An 18,936-nucleotide genomic window follows, 5' to 3' on the forward strand; every position below is an offset into this window, starting at 1 on the left:
ATATGCGATTTATTAAGGAGAAATCGCACAACTTGGGTTCTTTTTACATCGCATTTAAAGATTCGCAAATTGTGATTCCTTAAATTCTTTCGCACAATAAGGAATCGCAAATTTTGTGATTCCCTATTTTGCGAGGGCATTTTGGGATGATACATCCCAAAAGGCTTTTTCCCGTTTGCAAACAGGCCGATTCTGAGAATCGGCCCGTTTGCAAACGGGAAATGGGCTTCATACATATGCCCCATGGTGTCTATTTTTGATTTCCTTTCAAAATGATTACAACTCCGGCATTATTTTGCTGGTAGCGCTGCGAGGTTTTGTGTATTTGTTAAAATACAAACTGGATGACTGTCCCTATGCTCCACTGGAACTCACGGAATACCATGTTTTTAACCATCCTTACAGGTTCAGGAATAACAGCGAAAACAACAAGAGCCCCAGGTAATTGCAATCTATTACTTTGATGCTATTAGTCTGGTGTTTGTTCCTATGAAATGTATTTGTAAACTTATCAAAGGGCATATGTATCCGATGGGATGGAAGTTTAAAGTGCTGGCAAAAGAGGGGTGTGTGTGTCATACTGAGTTCCCCACCCACCTGCCTCCCTGAATCCCCTACACACCTGCACTCAATGAATCCTCTACACACCTGCCATCCATGAACCCTCTACACACCTGCATACAATAAATCCTCCACACATGTACCCACCCTAAATCCTCTACACACCTGGACTCAATGAATCCTCTACACATGTGCCCACCCCAAATCCTCTACACAACTGCCCTCCATGAACCCTCTACACATCTGCACTCAATGAATCCTTTACACCTGTGCCCACCCCGAATCCTCTACACACCTGCCCTCCATGAACCCTCTACACACCTTCACTCAATGAATCCTCTACACATGTGCCCACCCCGAATCCTCTACACACCTGCACTCAATGAATCCTCTACACATGTGCCCACCCTGAATCCTCTGCACACCTGCACTCAATGATTCCTCTACACATGTGCCCACCATGAATCCACTTGATCACATGCCTCAAGGGATCCTCTACACACCTGTCTTCCATGAATCCTCTAACGACCTGTTTCCCTGAATCCTCTACACACCTGCCATCCACGAATCCACTACACACCTGCCCACCCCAAATCCTCTACAACCTGCCCTCCACAAATCCTGTACACACCTGCTCACATCGAATCCTTTACACACCTGCCCACCCCAAATCCTCTGCAACCTGCCCACCCTGAACTCTCTACACACCTGTCCTCCTTGAATCCTCTACACACCGGCCCTCTCTGAATCCTCTATACACCTGCCTACTGAGCCCTCTACACTCATTTCCTCCCTGAATCCTCTACACACCTGCACTTAATGAATCCTCTACACACCTGCCCACCGAGCCCTCCACACTCATTCCCTCCCTGAATCCTCCACACACCTGCACTCCATGAATCTTCTACACACCTGCCCTCCCTGAACCCTCTACACTCATTCCCTCCCTGAATCTACTACACACCTGCCCTTCTTGAATCTACTACACACGCCCACCCCAAATCCTCTACAACTTGCCCTTCCTGAATCATCTACACACCTTTGTCCTCCACGAATCCTCTACACACCTGCCCTCTATGAATTCTCTACACACCTGCCCACTCCGAATCCTCTACACACCTGCCAACCCCGAATCCTATACACACCTTCCCACCCAAAAGCCTCTACAACGTGCCTACCCTGAATCCTATACACACCTTCCCACCCCCAATTTGTCTACAACCTGCCCTCCATGAATCCACTACGCACCTGCCCTCTGTGAATACTCTACACACCTGCCCACCCCAAATCCTATACATATTTGCCCTCCCTGAACCCTCTACAAACCTGCCCTCCCTGAATCCTCTACTCTCCTGCTTTCTTGGAATTCTCTACAGACTGACCCCCCATGAATCCACTACACACCTGCTACCCCAAATCGTCCTTACACATGCCCAACCCATATCTTCTACATGTCCTCCATAAATCCTCTGCGGACCTGCCCTTCCTGAATCCTTTACACATCTGCCCACCCAGGCCCTCTACACTCATTCCCTCCCTGAATCCCATACACACCTGCCCTCCATAAATCCTCTACACACCTGTCCTCCATGAATCCACAAAACACCTGCTCACCCCGCATCCTTTACACACCTGCCCACCCTGAATCTTCTACACACCTGCTCACCCTGAATCGTCTGACCACCTGTTTCCATGATTCCTCTACACACCTGCCATCCATGAATCCTCTACACACCTTCCCTCCCTCAAACACACCCGCCTCCGTGAATCCTCTACGCACCCTCCCTCGCCGAGCCCCCTACACCCATTCCTTACCTGAATCCTCTACACACCTGCCCACACCAAGCCCTCTACACCCATTCCCTCCCTGAATCCTCTACACACCTGCCCTCCATGAATCCAGTGCACACCTGCCCATCATGAAGTCCCCACACACGTGCCTTCCCTGAATCCTTTATACACATCCCTTCCAAGAATTCTCCACACTCTTCCCCTCCATTAATTATCCACTCCTCTGTCCCGTGAATGCTACACTTCTGTCCTCCATGAATCCTCTACCAACTTGCCCTCCATGAATTTTTCCACACAGCTGCCATCAGTGAATTCTCCAAACACCCGCCCTCTATGAGATCTCCTGTGCTCAGGCCAACATGAATTTCAAGTGATTTTTCTTTCATTACTGTTGCGCAATTCCGTCCATTGTGATATTTATAGTTCTCGTCAGCATGCTTTTCATAAAGTCTATACATCAAGCATTTGGCATAGTTATTTTCATCAGGCATTGCAATAAGTTCTGCATATTATGCATTATACAGCCCTTTTTATGTTACACAGTTGTATCCATCATGCATTTTGAACAACCACACCCTTAATAACTTTCTAAGTTCTGCTTCATGTTGCATTTTTCAAGCTTTTGCCTAAAAATAATTTTCTCAGCTTGTGGAAATTCCACAAAGTTGCCATTGTTCAAAGCATCATTCATTTCACACAACTCTGCGAAATACGGATTTCCTACATATATTTGTGCCATACTTTTTCAGTGTGGTTTACATCAGATTGTAGATAGTTATACAACTAAGCATTTTACAAACTATTTCTTGCATACCACCAATTAGGTGCTGATCTACAACCAAGTATTATAAACAATTCTGCTCATCACCGATTTTACACAATTACGTGTATCTTGACTTTTGAATGATTTGGGTGCACGTAATGCTTCCTACTTAGTCATGGTCGTTGCATATGTTCCACAATTCTACCCGGCCCCCACGGTCCATGTTTCTGCGTACCAAACATGTTATAGAATTCTGGTTGACATGTGTTTGTTACACTATGAACATTTCTGCAGCTGTCTGTACTGACATCTGTCACCATATTGAATGATATCTCCTGTTATACTCTGCCTCCACCAATCCTATGTTTTACCATTGCTTTCACAGTGATCAAATTCCTCAACATTTGTCTAAAACGTTTTGTGTAACACTTGATTGATCAGGCCTTTGGGGGTGGGATAATTGTCTTGAATCTGAACAATCGGTTAGTGAATATAATATCTTTATCTTACCACCCTAATAGGTTCAATGCAGAGACAAACAAGAACAACAAGGCGTCCGGGTAAGTTCCCCCAGTGGTTTCAGTTTTGGTTTCTAAAGCACTTTAGTGGCCACCTTCACTTGCTATTTGTCGTTAGAGATGTTAGGGGTTGTATGAGTCCTCTGAATGTTGTTTGTCCACCCTCTGTGTTCATCCCACTGTGGGTGGCTTTGCTGTTTCTTAGTATTTGAACACATTAGGGGCCAGATGTACAACCACTGAATTTGCGAGTCGCAAAATTCACTGTACAACAGTGTTTCAGACACTGTTTGCGATTCCCAATGGAGTCGCAAATTGCAGGCCACATGAATATTAATGAGGCTGTCGCAATTTGCGATCCCATTGGGAATGGCTAGCACTCCCAGGGATTGTGGCCTGCTGAGTGTCAGCACCCCACCATACCTGTCTGGGACTGCTTTGTCAATAAAGCAGTCTTTTTTTTAAAATGCTGCCCGTTTTCCTTAACCCCTTCAGCGCTTATGAAGCGCTGAGCTCGTCATGACGCACAGTGGAGCTGTGCTCATGACGAGCTGAGCTCATCATAACAGCCGCGGAACGCCCACGCGGGGCTACTTCCCCTCCTGTGCGGGCGTTCCATGGGAGTGGGCAGAGTCGTGACGAGCTCAGCTTGTCATGAGCAAAGCTCCACTGTGCCTCTCGAGCTTAGCTTGTCACGAGCACTGCGGCGCCGCACCCCCCCCCTTGCCCCCCCTTCACCACGGGGGAATTAGCCCCGCGTGGAAGGGCTTAAAGGAAAATGGGAGGCATTTAGAAAAGACAAATTAAACTTTCCGGTTTCAGTTTTTTAAGAGCAAGCAGTGGTCCCTGGAACCACTGTCTGCTCTTGAAAAATATTTGCACACCCATTCACAAAGGGGAAGGGTCCCTGAGGACCCCTTCCCTTTTGCAAATGGTTTACCTAGGTGGTAAACTGCATTTGCACTTGCTATTAGGATGGTATAACCTTATTTTGCTAGTCGCTAATAGATTAGCGACTCGCAAAATAGGGTTAGTGCATGGTGCATCCATTTTTTGCAGTCGTAAATGGGCCCAATGCCCCTTTGCGACCAAAAAGAACAGTAGTACATCTGGCCTCTAAGTTGCTTGATGTTCGCTTTATATTTTCAGGAAACTGGCCTAATTTTAGGCTGTTCTTTAACATGTCATCCCGTTCTCATAAATGTTTACGGATTTCCATTAAGAAGTGTCCGCGCATACCGACATCACCCAATAGTACAAAGAGTCCTCATTGTGTGAGAAATTGGTGGATGCTGTTATCTCTGGTCAGATTGTCCCCGTGCCCGTGACATTGGCTAGTGGTGTGAATTGGTGCTAGAAGCAGCTGATGCTCAATACTTAACAATAAACACCTGATGTACGAAAATGACGTGGGCAAAGCTCCTTCCATATACCTTTAAAACTATAAATAGCATAAAAATCTGTTGATGGCACATTTCATCATGTATAGTTGTTTGGCTGTGGCATCATAAAACAAGCATTGAGAAAGGCAAAAGGTTTTGTTTCTAAAAGGGCAAGCAATTGCCTTTACCAAATCTTTTTTCATTGCAGTTCGCATGGACATATTTGCATCATGATACAGGTATACGAATGCATATCAGTTTTGCAGTGGTTTATTATTAAAGGAAACCCATTCCGAGCTGGTTACTGATGCGTACACGTGTTGTGATGCACGCATGCATCATGATGCACAGCGGTCATTTTGCTATTTTGTATGTACCATTCTATCATGTTGGACAGCAGTGTTAGCATGGTAAACTAAAAGTTTGAAAAGTAAAGCAGAGTGTGTTAAAGCGCAAAAGAGAAAAGAAGCTGACTGACAGCAATATCCAAAGTAAATAAACAAAAAAAAAGAGAAAGGACATGGAGCAACAGGGATTAAAAAAAAGAGTGCGCATAAGAGGGCACGGTGGAACAACTAGTAGAGAGAGCAAGGAAACTTATGCACTCCATTGGAGTACTATCGCCAAAAGAAAAAAAGTCCCCTGAAGTTAGCAGTGGAAGAATCCAATTATTTCAATCATAGCACTGTCAGAATGAAATGCACATAGGAACGACAAACACATGAATAGAGAGGAAATCCATTGTATCAAGAACAAAATCCTGAGGTTAACAACAAAGTCATCCGCTCTTGAGCAAGGGGGCTGATCAAAGCCCTTTGCAGAAATGGGGGTCTCTCATTGGCAGATGTTTTCACTTTTGTCCAAGCAGGGACTCTTCCTTCTAGTCAGGGTAAGGGGATTACACACTTTATATAAACCTTGCTCATTCCCTTGGTAACTTAACACGAGCTGACAGGCTTAACCCGAAGGCAATGTGTAAAGTATTTGTACCCAAACAAACAGTAACACAGTGAAAACACCACAAACGGACACAACACCAGTTTAGGAAAAGTATCTTTATCTAAACCAAACAAGGCCAAAACAACAAAAATGCAACATATCTGTATCAAGTTATCACTTTTAAAATGGTTACTTAAAAAATAGAACTGTACAAACAAAACAGCTCCTCCTGGGGCTATTATGACATTGTGAGAAGCACAAATCCAAAGTACAGCGCTGATCGCGAGGTGCACAGGTCAGGCATGGAGTCGAATGGTACAAACAACAAAGGTACCAGAAGGTCTCGAAAAATGTGCCCAGGAATAAAGAAAAACCAACCTAACCCTAACCTCTAAAGGGATGTGTCACAGAAAGCATTCACCAGGGTGAGGAAAAAACCCATCAGTCACCATACGGATCCGCCCTTCATCATTTGGGATTTTGTCCGTACCACCCGTCTAGGAAAATCGATGCCACAATCAGAGGTCAACCCGGTGGTAAGGGGGTTCCTCGAAAGGTCTAGGTAATGACAGTGTGGTATGCCTCTCGATATTGTGAGTGGCAGAAGACATGGGACTGGGGTGTGCAGTGCTAGAAGAAGTGAAGGAGTGAAAAAACCAAAAGAGGAGTGTGTCTAAAATTGGTTTAGAAAAAGCACTAAACAAAACTTTATTCAACGTGTGCTTCACATACCAATATTAAAAATTAGTGTAACCAAGGGCTGTCTGATTATGTAGACCGCCTAAGGTAAAAAGTGGTCGACTAGTTTCTGCAATCACAGGACTACTGCGTCCTTGCATTCATCAGGACCAAAATACAAAACAGGGCTACTGCACCAAGTGAACTAAGTGAAGTGAATGGTAACACCAGGAAAACATAGACAAGTGCACACGGTCACCTGAATGCTCCGGGTGTCCTTACAGTCTGTGTTCATCACTATAGAAAGAGAAAAGGGTTAAGTGTAGCTATCAATATCCTATGGGCTGTCAGAAGAGTCCATTTCATGTGGATCAAACATATCATCATAATCAGAGTATTGATGTACGGGCACTCTATATCAATATCGCCCGAAGTTAATTAATTTGGAAAGAAAATTCGTAAGCCAAATGTTTCTGAGTCCTTACCTTGATCTGTAAGGTAGACTGGCCTCACCCCACCTGGCAACGGCTCAGGGGAAAATGAAGCACCGCTCTAGAAAACATGTAAGTCACATGTCAGAAACAGTATGCACATACAAGAACAATGCACTTCCTGTAACCAGTAGCCGATAATGAACGGTATTAGTATCATGAGGTAAACGTGCCCAGCAGTAGCGGAGCCGCAACCCCATGTCACAGAAAAGACCCTTATGTATGAAAAAGAGCGCAGTCTTGCGAGGAGAGGACGCGCAACATTACAAAGAGAAAAAAGAGAAAAACGAGGCGACTCCTCTTACCTCTCCGTCGGTACTCCTGGGCCGGCGTCCTGGCCGACTGGGGAGGTACCGGACGGCTAGAAGGAGGCTGTTAATAAGCCGCGCTCTCGTTGGAGAAGCTGTCACGTGGGGCGCGTCGCCGCCTCACCTGATAGGTTAACAGTAAAACTCATCTGCGTCCTCATTGGCTGTCAGTTTTGAAGGCCGGGGGAGGTCATAGGTCGGTCGTATAATCGGTCGTCTTAGAGACGAGAGAGACAACACTCCAAGAAGACGGGTGTTTCTAAATCAAAGAACTCAATGTGAGCGAGGTACCGCGGGAGTAGAAAAGCTCAAGAGAGGTTTAGGGGAGAGTAAACGTGAAAACACTTTCAATTCTAATGCGCTAATAGATGGCCAGAATGCAGGAGTGTGATCAAAAAACCGCCTCAGCAATCTTGCCAATTCCAAGCGGGTTTCGAACTCATCATTGTGATGATTGGACATACAGGCCAGTCCATGGTTCAAGGCTTCCTCTTCTATTAGAGTAGGGGTATGTCTGCTGAGGTTCATAACTATACTGAGGCTGTACTGCTTTGTCCAGCCTCCTTGTTTTTGGACAAGTTGCTCCTCAGCGTCCTCCCTTCCGATGGAGTTGGTGGGGGGCTGAAGTGAACTTGGGGCTGTGTGTTCCCTCTCCTTCTGCCCCGAGGTCTGCCCCGGCCAAACCCTAAAAAAGGCTGCCCGCTGAAATCGTTTGCTGGGAAGTTCCCGGGGAAGTTGGTTATATTTGGTCCCATAGGTGGTTGAAAAGGACCTGGTTGTTGTGGGGGGAAAAAAGGTTGCATGCCGCCAAAGTGCCACGGGTTGGGTGGCCACCATTGTTGTTGCTGGTTACCTCTCCAATTATTTTTAAAGTTTCTTCTGCCTTGACCACGACCTCGTGTGTTGGATTTGTCACTGCTGGTATCGCTGCCCGAGGGATTCTCACCTAAGCTAGATGTACTGTAAGAAGATCCCTTTCTGCGGCCAGTGGTACCAAACTCTGGGGGGGTATATGTGTCACTTGAATAAGGATATATTCTCTCAAATTTAAACTCATCCAGATCCTTCCTGAATTTGTCCATCTTAACCGAGAAAGTGTGCTCCCTAAAATCTCTGTTGTTTTTGTTAGAGTCATCTAAGTTCTTGGTAAAAACTTTAGAAGTCATAGTTGTCTTGATTTTAGACTCAAGGATTTGGATTTCTATAAGCAAGGTGTCAGCTATACGTTTGGAGGTTTGGATGATCAGGATCAGCCAGTCTCTGGTGCACCTTCAGGCGATAAGGGCCCAGTTTTTTAGAAACTCCTTATCATTCAGGAACAGCCTAGGTGCGTTTGTCACTATAAGTCCCGTAGGTGCGCAGTTATTACGCAGATATTGAGCCATAATAGTACCGTGTGAGGCTGTCCTGGTTTGTGATTTTTTTAAACCTAGCAGTTTACCCCACTCATCCTCGCTCACAATGGCGACAGAAGCCACAGACTCTGTCAAATCAGGGTGCTCAGCAAGTGCTGCAAGAAGATCTGCATCAGAGAACGAAAAACCATGGTTCTCGGCCATGGCTCAAGAAAGTGTACCGTCGGAAGTGCAAACTGTGCTCTAGAAAAAATAAAAGAGTTCAAAACCCAACTGAGTAGTGAACCGCAACTACGAGCTCAACTCTTCGTAGAAAAAAGGTCCGCAGTTGAAAAACTGCACTGAAACAACAAAAACACTATGGTGCTTAACCAGGACAGCCTTACACGGTACTATTATGGCTCAATATCTGCGTAATAACTGCGCACCTACGGGACTTATAGTGACAAACGCACCTAGGCTGTTCCTGAATGATAAGGAGTTTCTAAAAAACTGGGCCCTTATCGCCTGGAGGTGCACCAGAGACTGGCTGATCCTGATCATCCAAACCTCCAAACGTATAGCTGACACCTTGCTTATAGAAATCCAAATCCTTGAGTCTAAAATCAAGACAACTATGACTTCTAAAGTTTTTACCAAGAACTTAGATGACTCTAACAAAAACAACAGAGATTTTAGGGAGCACACTTTATCGGTTAAGATGGACAAATTCAGGAAGGATCTGGATAAGTTTAAATTTGAGAGAATATATCCTTATTCAAGTGACACATATACCCCCCCAGAGTTTGGTACCACTGGCCGCAGAAAGGGATCTTCTTACAGTACATCTAGCTTAGGTGAGAATCCCTCGGGCAGCGATACCAGGAGTGACAAATCCGACACATGAGGTCGTGGTCAAGGCAGAAGAAACTTTAAAAATAATTGGAGAGGTAACCAGCAACAACAATGGTGGCCACCCAACCCGTGGCACTTTGGCGGCATGCAACCTTTTTTCCCCCCACAACAACCAGGTCCTTTTCAACCACCTATGGGACCAAATATAACCAACTTCCCCGGGAACTTCCCAGCAAACGATTTCAGCGGGCAGCCTTTTTTAGGGTTTGGCCGGGGCAGACCTCGGGGCAGAAGGAGAGGGAACACACAGCCCCAAGTTCACTTCAGCCCCCCACCAACTCCATCGGAAGGGAGGACGCTGAGGAGCAATTCGTCCAAAAACAAGGAGGCTGGACAAAGCAGTACAGCCTCAGTATAGTTATGAACCTCAGCAGACATACCCTTACTCTAATAGAAGAGGAAGCCTTGAACCATGGACTGGCCTGTATGTCCAATCATCACAATGATGAGTTCGAAACCCGCTTGGAATTGGCAAGATTGCTGAGGCGGTTTTTTTATCACACTCCTGCATTCTGGCCATCTATTAGCGCATTAGAATTGAAAGTGTTTTCACGTTTACTCTCCCCTAAACCTCTCTTGAGCTTTTCTACTCCCGCGGTACCTCGCTCACATTGAGTTCTTTGATTTAGAAACACCCGTCTTCTTGGAGTGTTGTCTCTCTCGTCTCTAAGACGACCGATTATACGACCGACCTATGACCTCCCCCGGCCTTCAAAACTGACAGCCAATGAGGACGCAGATGAGTTTTACTGTTAACCTATCAGGTGAGGCGGCGACGCGCCCCACGTGACAGCTTCTCCAACGAGAGCGCGGCTTATTAACAGCCTCCTTCTAGCCGTCCGGTACCTCCCCAGTTGGCCAGGACGCCGGCCCAGGAGTACCGACGGAGAGGTAAGAGGAGTCGCCTCGTTTTTCTCTTTTTTCTCTTTGTAATGTTGCGCGTCCTCTCCTCGCAAGACTGCGCTCTTTTTCATACATAAGGGTCTTTTCTGTGACATGGGGTTGCGGCTCCGCTACTGCTGGGCACGTTTACCTCATGATACTAATACCGTTCATTATCGGCTACTGGTTACAGGAAGTGCATTGTTCTTGTATGTGCATACTGTGTCTGACATGTGACTTACATGTTTTCTAGAGCGGTGTTTCATTTTCCCCTGAGCCGTTGCCAGGTGGGGTGAGGCCAGTCTACCTTACAGATCAAGGTAAGGACTCAGAAACATTTGGCTTACAAATTTTCTTTCCAAATTAATTAACTTCGGGCGATATTGATATAGAGTGGCCGTACATCAATACTCTGATTATGATGATATGTTTGATCCACATGAAATGGACTCTTCTGACAGCCCATAGGATATTGATAGCTACACTTAACCCTTTTCTCTTTCTATAGTGATGAACACAGACTGTAAGGACACCCGGAGCATTCAGGTGACCGTGTGCACTTGTCTATGTTTTCCTGGTGTTACCCTTCACTTCACTTAGTTCACTTGGTGCAGTAGCCCTGTTTTGTATTTTGGTCCTGATGAATGCAAGGACGCAGTAGTCCTGTGATTGCAGAAACTAGTCGACCACTTTTTACCTTAGGCGGTCTACATAATCAGACAGCCCTTGGTTACACTAATTTTTAATATTGGTATGTGAAGCACACGTTGAATAAAGTTTTGTTTAGTGCTTTTTCTAAACCAATTTTAGACACACTCCTCTTTTGGTTTTTTCACTCCTTCACTTCTTCTAGCACTGCACACCCCAGTCCCATGTCTTCTGCCACTCACAATATCGAGAGGCATACCACACTGTCATTACCTAGACCTTTCGAGGAACCCCCTTACCACCGGGTTGACCTCTGATTGTGGCATCGATTTTCCTAGACGGGTGGTACGGACAAAATCCCAAATGATGAAGGGCGGATCCGTATGGTGACTGATGGGTTTTTTCCTCACCCTGGTGAATGCTTTCTGTGACACATCCCTTTAGAGGTTAGGGTTAGGTTGGTTTTTCTTTATTCCTGGGCACATTTTTCGAGACCTTCTGGTACCTTTGTTGTTTGTAGTCTTCTTTGGGGATCGTATCCAGAGTATGGTCTTTAAACTCCCCCTAGGTCCTCCCCCACCATAGTGTTTTTGTTATGGAGTCGAATGGTCCCACAAACAGCAGTGCCTTGGAAACTAAGTCAACAGGTGATGCACAGAGTCATAGAGGTGAGGCGTCAGTGCTGAGACGAATCTGGTTCCTTGATGCCACTGGGGAGGCAAGGAGTTGAGTCCGTGAGGAGGTGAGGCGTCGAGTCCAAGACAGGGAAGTTAGGTGGTGTCAATGATGAGGCATTGGTTCTGGTGAGGTGATTTGAAGTTGAAGAGTTTGTGAAGTTACTCTCATCGGTTATCCGCTCAGCGATAACGTGATGCTGGCGCTGGCAGTGACGGCAACGGCGTTGGTGCGAGCACTGGCGAAGACCGATAACTGCAGGCTTTGACAGGTATTGAAGGCCATCCGAGCTGCGGTGCAGGTGGAGCGGTGCATCGTGCACTTCACAAGCGATGCCCCTGGCCTCAGTGCAGGTCGCGGATCACTGGTGGCATTGCTGACGGTGTCGGGTGTTTCTTCTTGCTTTGCAGCACCAAATAAACAATTCTCAGGGCCCAGGAACTAGAATTGGTGCCCTTTTGAATACTGGAATCCACAGAGGAGTACAGGTGCTGGTCAGTGGGTGCAGGTGAAGTCTTTGTGGCCCTGAGACTTCAGGACGGGAGGCAAGAACACAAGCCCTTGGAGATTCTTCTACAAGTAGGTTCACAGCAAAGTTTGTCTTTGTCCTCTCCTTGGCAGAAGCAGCAACTGCAGCCCAACAAAGCACCTACAACAAAGGGGCAGTACTCCTAGTTATAGCTCTCAGGATCTTCTCCTTGGCAGAGGATCCTCTTGAGTCCAGAAATAATCTAATATTCTGGGGTTTGAGGTCCAATACTTATACCCCATTTTCTCTTTGTTCTCTTTGTGGCAAGGGTCTCTGAGCCCAGTCCAAACCAGTTCTGTCCTCTCTTGCCCGGCTTCCCTACAGGAGGTGGAGACAGCATTGTGCAAAAGAGACACAGCATATTCAGGTGCTAGTGAAACTCCAACAACTACTCTAAATGCAGCCCAGGTCTAGTCAGCCCAACTATGAGTCACAGAGGAATAGCAGGGCACACTCCAATCTCCTTTTTTGACTGCCTAGAGTTAATGCACATTCCAAGCTAGTGTCACTCCAAAACCAGACAGTGAATGCACAAACAGACAGAGGCACATAGAATGATTAAACAAGGAAATGCCCCCTTTCTAAAAGTTATTTACAACAAGGGGTGGTGAGGGACAGAGTCTCTGAATTAAGCAGAATACTCTCACCCAGTCAAGAGATCAGGGCTAGATCCAACACCGTTTTTTAGCTCATTGCACCATCCCAGTTTCAGAACCTGGCTGTATGCAAATTAGTCTGTTCCTGTCCCAGTGCATGATGGGAACAGGGCAAACCAAACTACAAAAGCCAATTCTTACACTGGGAAGGAAACAAGCTTCCGGGGACCGGTTTCTGGCATTACAGCCGTCTTCGGCCCGGCTTGCTTGAATCCTGATGGTGCAATGAGCAAGGGACTCATGTCTGAGTATACCCTTCCACGCTTAGGGTGGACAAAATTATTTACAACAAGGGGTGGTGAGGGACAGAGTCCCTGAATTAAGCAGAATACTCTCACCCAGTCAAGAGATCAGGGCTAGATCCAACACCGTTTTTTAGCTCATTGCACCATCCCAGTTTCAGAACCTGGCTGTATGCAAATTAGTCTGTTCCTGTCCCAGTGCATGATGGGAACAGGGCAAACCAAACTACAAAAGCCAATTCTTACACTGGGAAGGAAACAAGCTTCCGGGGACCGGTTTCTGGCATTACAGCCGTCTTCGGCCCGGCTTGCTTGAATCCTGATGGTGCAATGAGCAAGGGACTCATGTCTGAGTATACCCTTCCACGCTTAGGGTGGACAAAATTATTTACAACAAGGGGTGGTGAGGGACAGAGTCTCTGAATTAAGCAGAATACTCTCACCCAGTCAAGAGATCAGGGCTAGATCCAACACCGTTTTTTAGCTCATTGCACCATCCCAGTTTCAGAACCTGGCTGTATGCAAATTAGTCTATTCCTGTCCCAGTGCATGATGGGAACAGGGCAAACCAAACTACAAAAGCCAATTCTTACACTGGGAAGGAAACAAGCTTCCGGGGACCGGTTTCTGGCATTACAGCCGTCTTCGGCCCGGCTTGCTTGAATCCTGATGGTGCAATGAGCAAGGGACTCATGTCTGAGTATACCCTTCCACGCTTAGGGTGGACAAAATTATTTACAACAAGGGGTGGTGAGCACCATCAGCATTCAAGCAAGCCGGGCCGAAGACGCCTGAAATGGCAGAAACCGGTCCCCGGAAGCTTGTTTCCTTCCCAGTGTAAGAATTGGCTTTTGTAGTCTGGTCTGCCCTGTTCCCATGATGCACTGGGCCAGGGACAGACTAATTTGCATACAGCCAGGTTCTGAAACTGGGATGGTGCAATGAGCTAAAAAACGGTGTTGGATCTAGCCCTGATCTCTTGACTGGGTGAGAGTACTCTGCTTAATTCAGAGACTCTGTCCATCACCACCCCTTGTTGTAAATTATTTTGTCCACCCTAAGCGTGGAAGGGTATACTCAGATGTGAGTCCCTTGCTCATTGCACCATCAGGATTCAAGCAAGCCGGGCCGAAGACGCCTGAAATGGCAGAAACCGGTCCCCGGAAGCTTGTTTCCTTCCCAGTGTAAGAATTGGCTTTTGTAGTCTGGTCTGCCCTGTTCCCATGATGCACTGGGCCAGGGACAGACTAATTTGCATACAGCCAGGTTCTGAAACTGGGATGGTGCAATGAGCTAAAAAACGGTGTTGGATCTAGCCCTGATCTCTTGACTGGGTGAGAGTACTCTGCTTAATTCAGAGACTCTGTCCATCACCACCCCTTGTTGTAAATTATTTTGTCCACCCTAAGCGTGGAAGGGTATACTCAGATGTGAGTCCCTTGCTCATTGCACCATCAGGATTCAAGCAAGCCGGGCCGAAGACGCCTGAAATGGCAGAAACCGGTCCCCGGAAGCTTGTTTCCTTCCCAGTGTAAGAATTGGCTTTTGTAGTCTGGTCTGCCCTGTTCCCATGATGCACTGGGCCAGGGACAGACCAATTTGCATACAGCCAGGTTCTGAAACTGGGATGGTGCAATGAGCTAAAAAACGGTGTTGGATCTAGCCCTGATCTCTTGACTGGGTGAGAGTACTCTGCTTAATTCAGAGACTCTGTCCATCACCACCCCTTGTTGTAAATTAATTTTTTTTTTTTTTTTTTTTTTTTCCCTTTCTAAAAGTGGCATTTTCAAACACACAATTAAACAAAACGCCATCACTAAAGTGCCTAAACTCCATTTCTCTATCTTATACTTGTAAGATTTGATAGTGCAGTTCAAATGCTATTGTATGGGACAGGCAGCCTTTCAATAGTGCAAAACGAAATTGCCAGTATTTCACTATCAGGACGTGTAAAACACCAGTGCATGACCTACCTTTCACATACACTTCACCCTTCCCATGCGGGTACTATGGGCCCACCATAGGGATACCTTACATTTAAGAAAAGGGAAGGTTGGGGCCTGGCAAGTGGGTGTACTTGCCAGGTCAACATGGCAGTTGCCAACTGCATGTGCAGACACTGAAGTGGCAGATCTGAGACACATTTACGAGCCTACTCAGCGGGTTCCACAATCAGTGCTGCAAGCCCACTTCTAGCATTTAATTTACAGGACCCTAGCACACTCAGTGAACTTTACTAGGGACTTACCAGTAGATCAAATATGCCAATCGTGCATAACCAATCACAACTTTATAAATAAATAAATAATTAGAGATTATACAAGGAGCACTGCACTTTGACACTGATCAGCAGAGCAAAGTGCCCAGAGCATCTAAACCAGCAAAAACAAAATCCATCACACAGTTAATAATGCAAGAGTTTAAGGCAAAAAGTCACGGAAAACCACGCCAAGGATGCTAAGTCTAACACGTGTCCTCTCCAGCTGAAAAGTGGAGAGAACTACCCACCCTCTTGGGAGTTCTCATCACTAAGGCGAAGAATCTGAACAGACCATCATCATTGGCGATTTCCGTACCAGGGCGTTGTTTCACCGTGAGGTCCATTCCCTGTAGGGAGATGGACCACCTCAACAGTTTTGGGTTCTCACCTTTCATTTACATCAACCATCTGAGGGGCCTGAACCTGGAAGTAAGTCCCAAACTAGTAGGGCCTTAGCTTCTTCAGTGCCCAGACCACAGCAAAAGCTTCTCGCTCAGTTAACTCCATCTCTGTTCCCTGGGAAGTAGCCTTCTACTAATGAAAGTTACAGGTTGGTCCAAGCCCTCATCATTCAATTGTGAGAGAACTGCACCTATCCCATGCTCTGAAGCATCTGTCTGCACAACAAATTCTTGGGAGAAAGTGGGTGCCTTGAACTCGGGCGCCGTGCAGAAGGCAGATTTCAGGGCATCATAAGCGGTCTAACAGTCATCAGTCCAGATCACTTTCCTTGGCTGCTTCCTGGAATTCAGCTCAGTCAATGGGCAACAAGGGTGCCATACACCTTGACAAACCGTCTGTAGAAACCAGTGAGACCTCTGTGTGGGGTTTTTGGGGGCTCCCAAGCCAGAATGTTGTCAATCCTAGACTTTAAGTGAGCCACCTGGCCACTTCCTACCTGGTGCCCTAATTAGACCACAGACCACTGCCCTACATAGCACTTACTGGCCTTGATAGTGAGGCCTGCCTTATGCAGAGCCTTCAACACTTCACAGAGGTGTTTCAGGTGTTCCTCCCAACTGGAGCTGAACACCGCAATGCCATCCAGGTAGGCGGTGCTAAATTCCTCCAGCCCGGACAATACCTGGTTGACCAGTCTCTGGAACGTGGCAAGGGCATTTTTCAAACCAAATGACTTGACCTGGAACTGGTAGTGCCCATCTGGTGTTAAGAATGTAGTCCTCCCTTTGGCCCCATCAGTTAAGGCAATCTTCCAGTACCCAGATTTTAAGTCAAACTTGCTGAGGAACTTGGCAGCTCCCAGCTGATCAATGAACTCATCAGCTCTGGGAATGGGGTGTGCATCGGTCCTGGGGACAGCATTGAGCCCACGGTAGTCCACACAGAACCGAAGTTCAGGAATTTCACAGGGTGCAGCAGCTTTTTGAACCAAGAGCATAAAAGGTCATCCCATGCAATTAAATCATACAGCCCCTTTATCCAAGCATTCAGCGCTCTGCAAAAGAAATTCACACATTCCACCCAAGTGCTAGGTTCAAGCTTCTTAAAAGACCTAAACTTTTCTCTGTACTGCTCAGGTGTGAGCCCATACCTGAGGCATAAAGCCTCCTTCGTATTGGGATAAGTGAGAGTACCTGACTCCTCCAATGGTGTAAAGGGTGTTCCTCCCATAGGCTTAACATGTTTCCACAGGCCCACCCCCAATGTTTCTCTGAGACCTCATTAATGTAAAGTGCAGAATTGGATGATGCAAACCAAGCATTGATATCTTCCCCATTCTGGAATTTGGGTATTAGATCTTTGGGAATGTAGACCTTTCCCCCAGACTGCACTGTCTGTACGCTGCCACAACTTGAACTGGACTCTGCCTGCTTAACCTTGTTGTCCAGCTCCCTCATGCTCAATTCATGTGCCAAAGGCAATTTCTTCCCCTCCAAGGCACAAGCACTTTCCTTGTCTTCTCTTCTGAGCTTCTCAAGCTCCAACTCATGATTCTTGATCCTATGTCTCTCCTCAACCTCCTCAGGAGACAAATTTCAAGAAGACACACTGCTGCCAGCCCAGAGGGTGCTCTCCCTACAGGCACACCCTGAGCTCTAAAGCTCCCTTGCTGGTCTAGCACATCCATATCCACATTTTCATCTCCCATCTCCCCAGCCTCTCTCGCCTCCCACCAGGCACTCAAGGCCATCTGTAGTTCCTCCTTACTATCTGAGCTCCTCATGAGACATCCAAAGCTTTTGGAAAATTGCTTGAGTTGATCTACTTCGTATGTGTGCAACATTTCAAGATCAAACTCCAGTTCTGAACACTCACTTGCTGGTTTACCATTTGGAGTCATGGTTTGCCGGAAAACACAGTATGTGGTTGTGTAGTGGTCTGCACTAGACTAGTGATGTACACTAATTACTATGGGTCAAGTACAAATACAAGTTCAATCCCACCGCTGCCAACAATGTTACAAATAGGGGTCTCTTATTGGTACCTTTGCCCAAGTAGAGGTCCTTCCTTGAAGTCAGGGTAAGGGGATTACACACTTTAGATGACCCATGATCACGCCCTTGGTAGGTTGGAATGAGCAGACAAGCTTATCCCAAAGGCACTGTGTAAAGTGTTTGTAGCCAAACTCAGAGTGACACAGTGAACACACCACAAACAGACACCATACCGGTTTAGAAAAATAAAGTATCATTATCCAAACCAAACAAGGCCAAACAACAAAAATCCAACATACATGCAGCAAGTTATCACTTTTAAAATGGTTGCCTCAAAAATAGAGCTGTAGAAACAAATTAGCTCCTGCTGGGCTATTATGACATTGTGACAGGCACAAATCCAAAGTACAGCATCGATTGCAAGGTGTGCGGGCCGGGCCTGGAGTCATACGGACACCCAAAAAACAGTACCTGGGAAACTAAGTCAACAGGTGGCGCACAGTGTGTGGCGGTCAGGCGTCAGTGCCGAGGCAAAGTCGGTTCCCATTATGTCACGGGTGAGGGGAGGTGTTGAGTCTGTGAGGAGGTGAGACATTGAGTCCATGACTGGCAAGTTAGGCCGCGTCGGTGAAGTTGCGTCAGTTCGGGTGAGTCGATGCGACGTCGAAGAGTTTGTGAAGTTACCCTCATCATTAGTTGGCTCTGCAATGATGTGATGCTGGGTTGGCTGTGACAGCGTTGGGGGCGAGCGCTGGTGTTGGGAAGACCAATAACTGCGGGCACTGATAGGCATTAAAGGGCTTCAGCGCTGCGGTGCAGATGGGATGGTACATCGTACACTTCTCGAGTGCTGCCCCCGGCCTCGGTACAGGTTGCGGCGTCACTGGTGGCGTTGCTGACGCAGTCTATTGTTCTTCTTGCTTTGCAGCATCAACCACAAAATTCTCAGGGCCCAGATACTGGAAGTG

At 46.7% G+C, this 18,936-nt stretch overlaps 1 protein-coding gene across 1 annotated transcript in view; it reads left to right on the plus strand.

Annotated features, from left to right (window-relative positions):
• Positions 1 to 410: 410 nt before the first annotated feature.
• Positions 411 to 18,936, plus strand: part of LOC144752614 (scavenger receptor cysteine-rich domain-containing protein DMBT1-like) — a 1,037,642-nt gene continuing 1,019,116 nt past the window's right edge. The window contains exons 1-2 of the mRNA XM_078640493.1: positions 411 to 441; positions 3,637 to 3,675. Coding sequence (XP_078496619.1) covers positions 3,642 to 3,675 — 34 coding nt within the window. The 5' untranslated portion in view covers positions 411 to 441; positions 3,637 to 3,641. The remainder of the gene's footprint in view (positions 442 to 3,636; positions 3,676 to 18,936) is intronic.

Source organism: Lissotriton helveticus, chromosome 5_1 (assembly GCF_964261635.1).
Source record: "Lissotriton helveticus chromosome 5_1, aLisHel1.1, whole genome shotgun sequence".
Taxonomy (NCBI): Eukaryota; Metazoa; Chordata; class Amphibia; order Caudata; family Salamandridae; genus Lissotriton; species Lissotriton helveticus.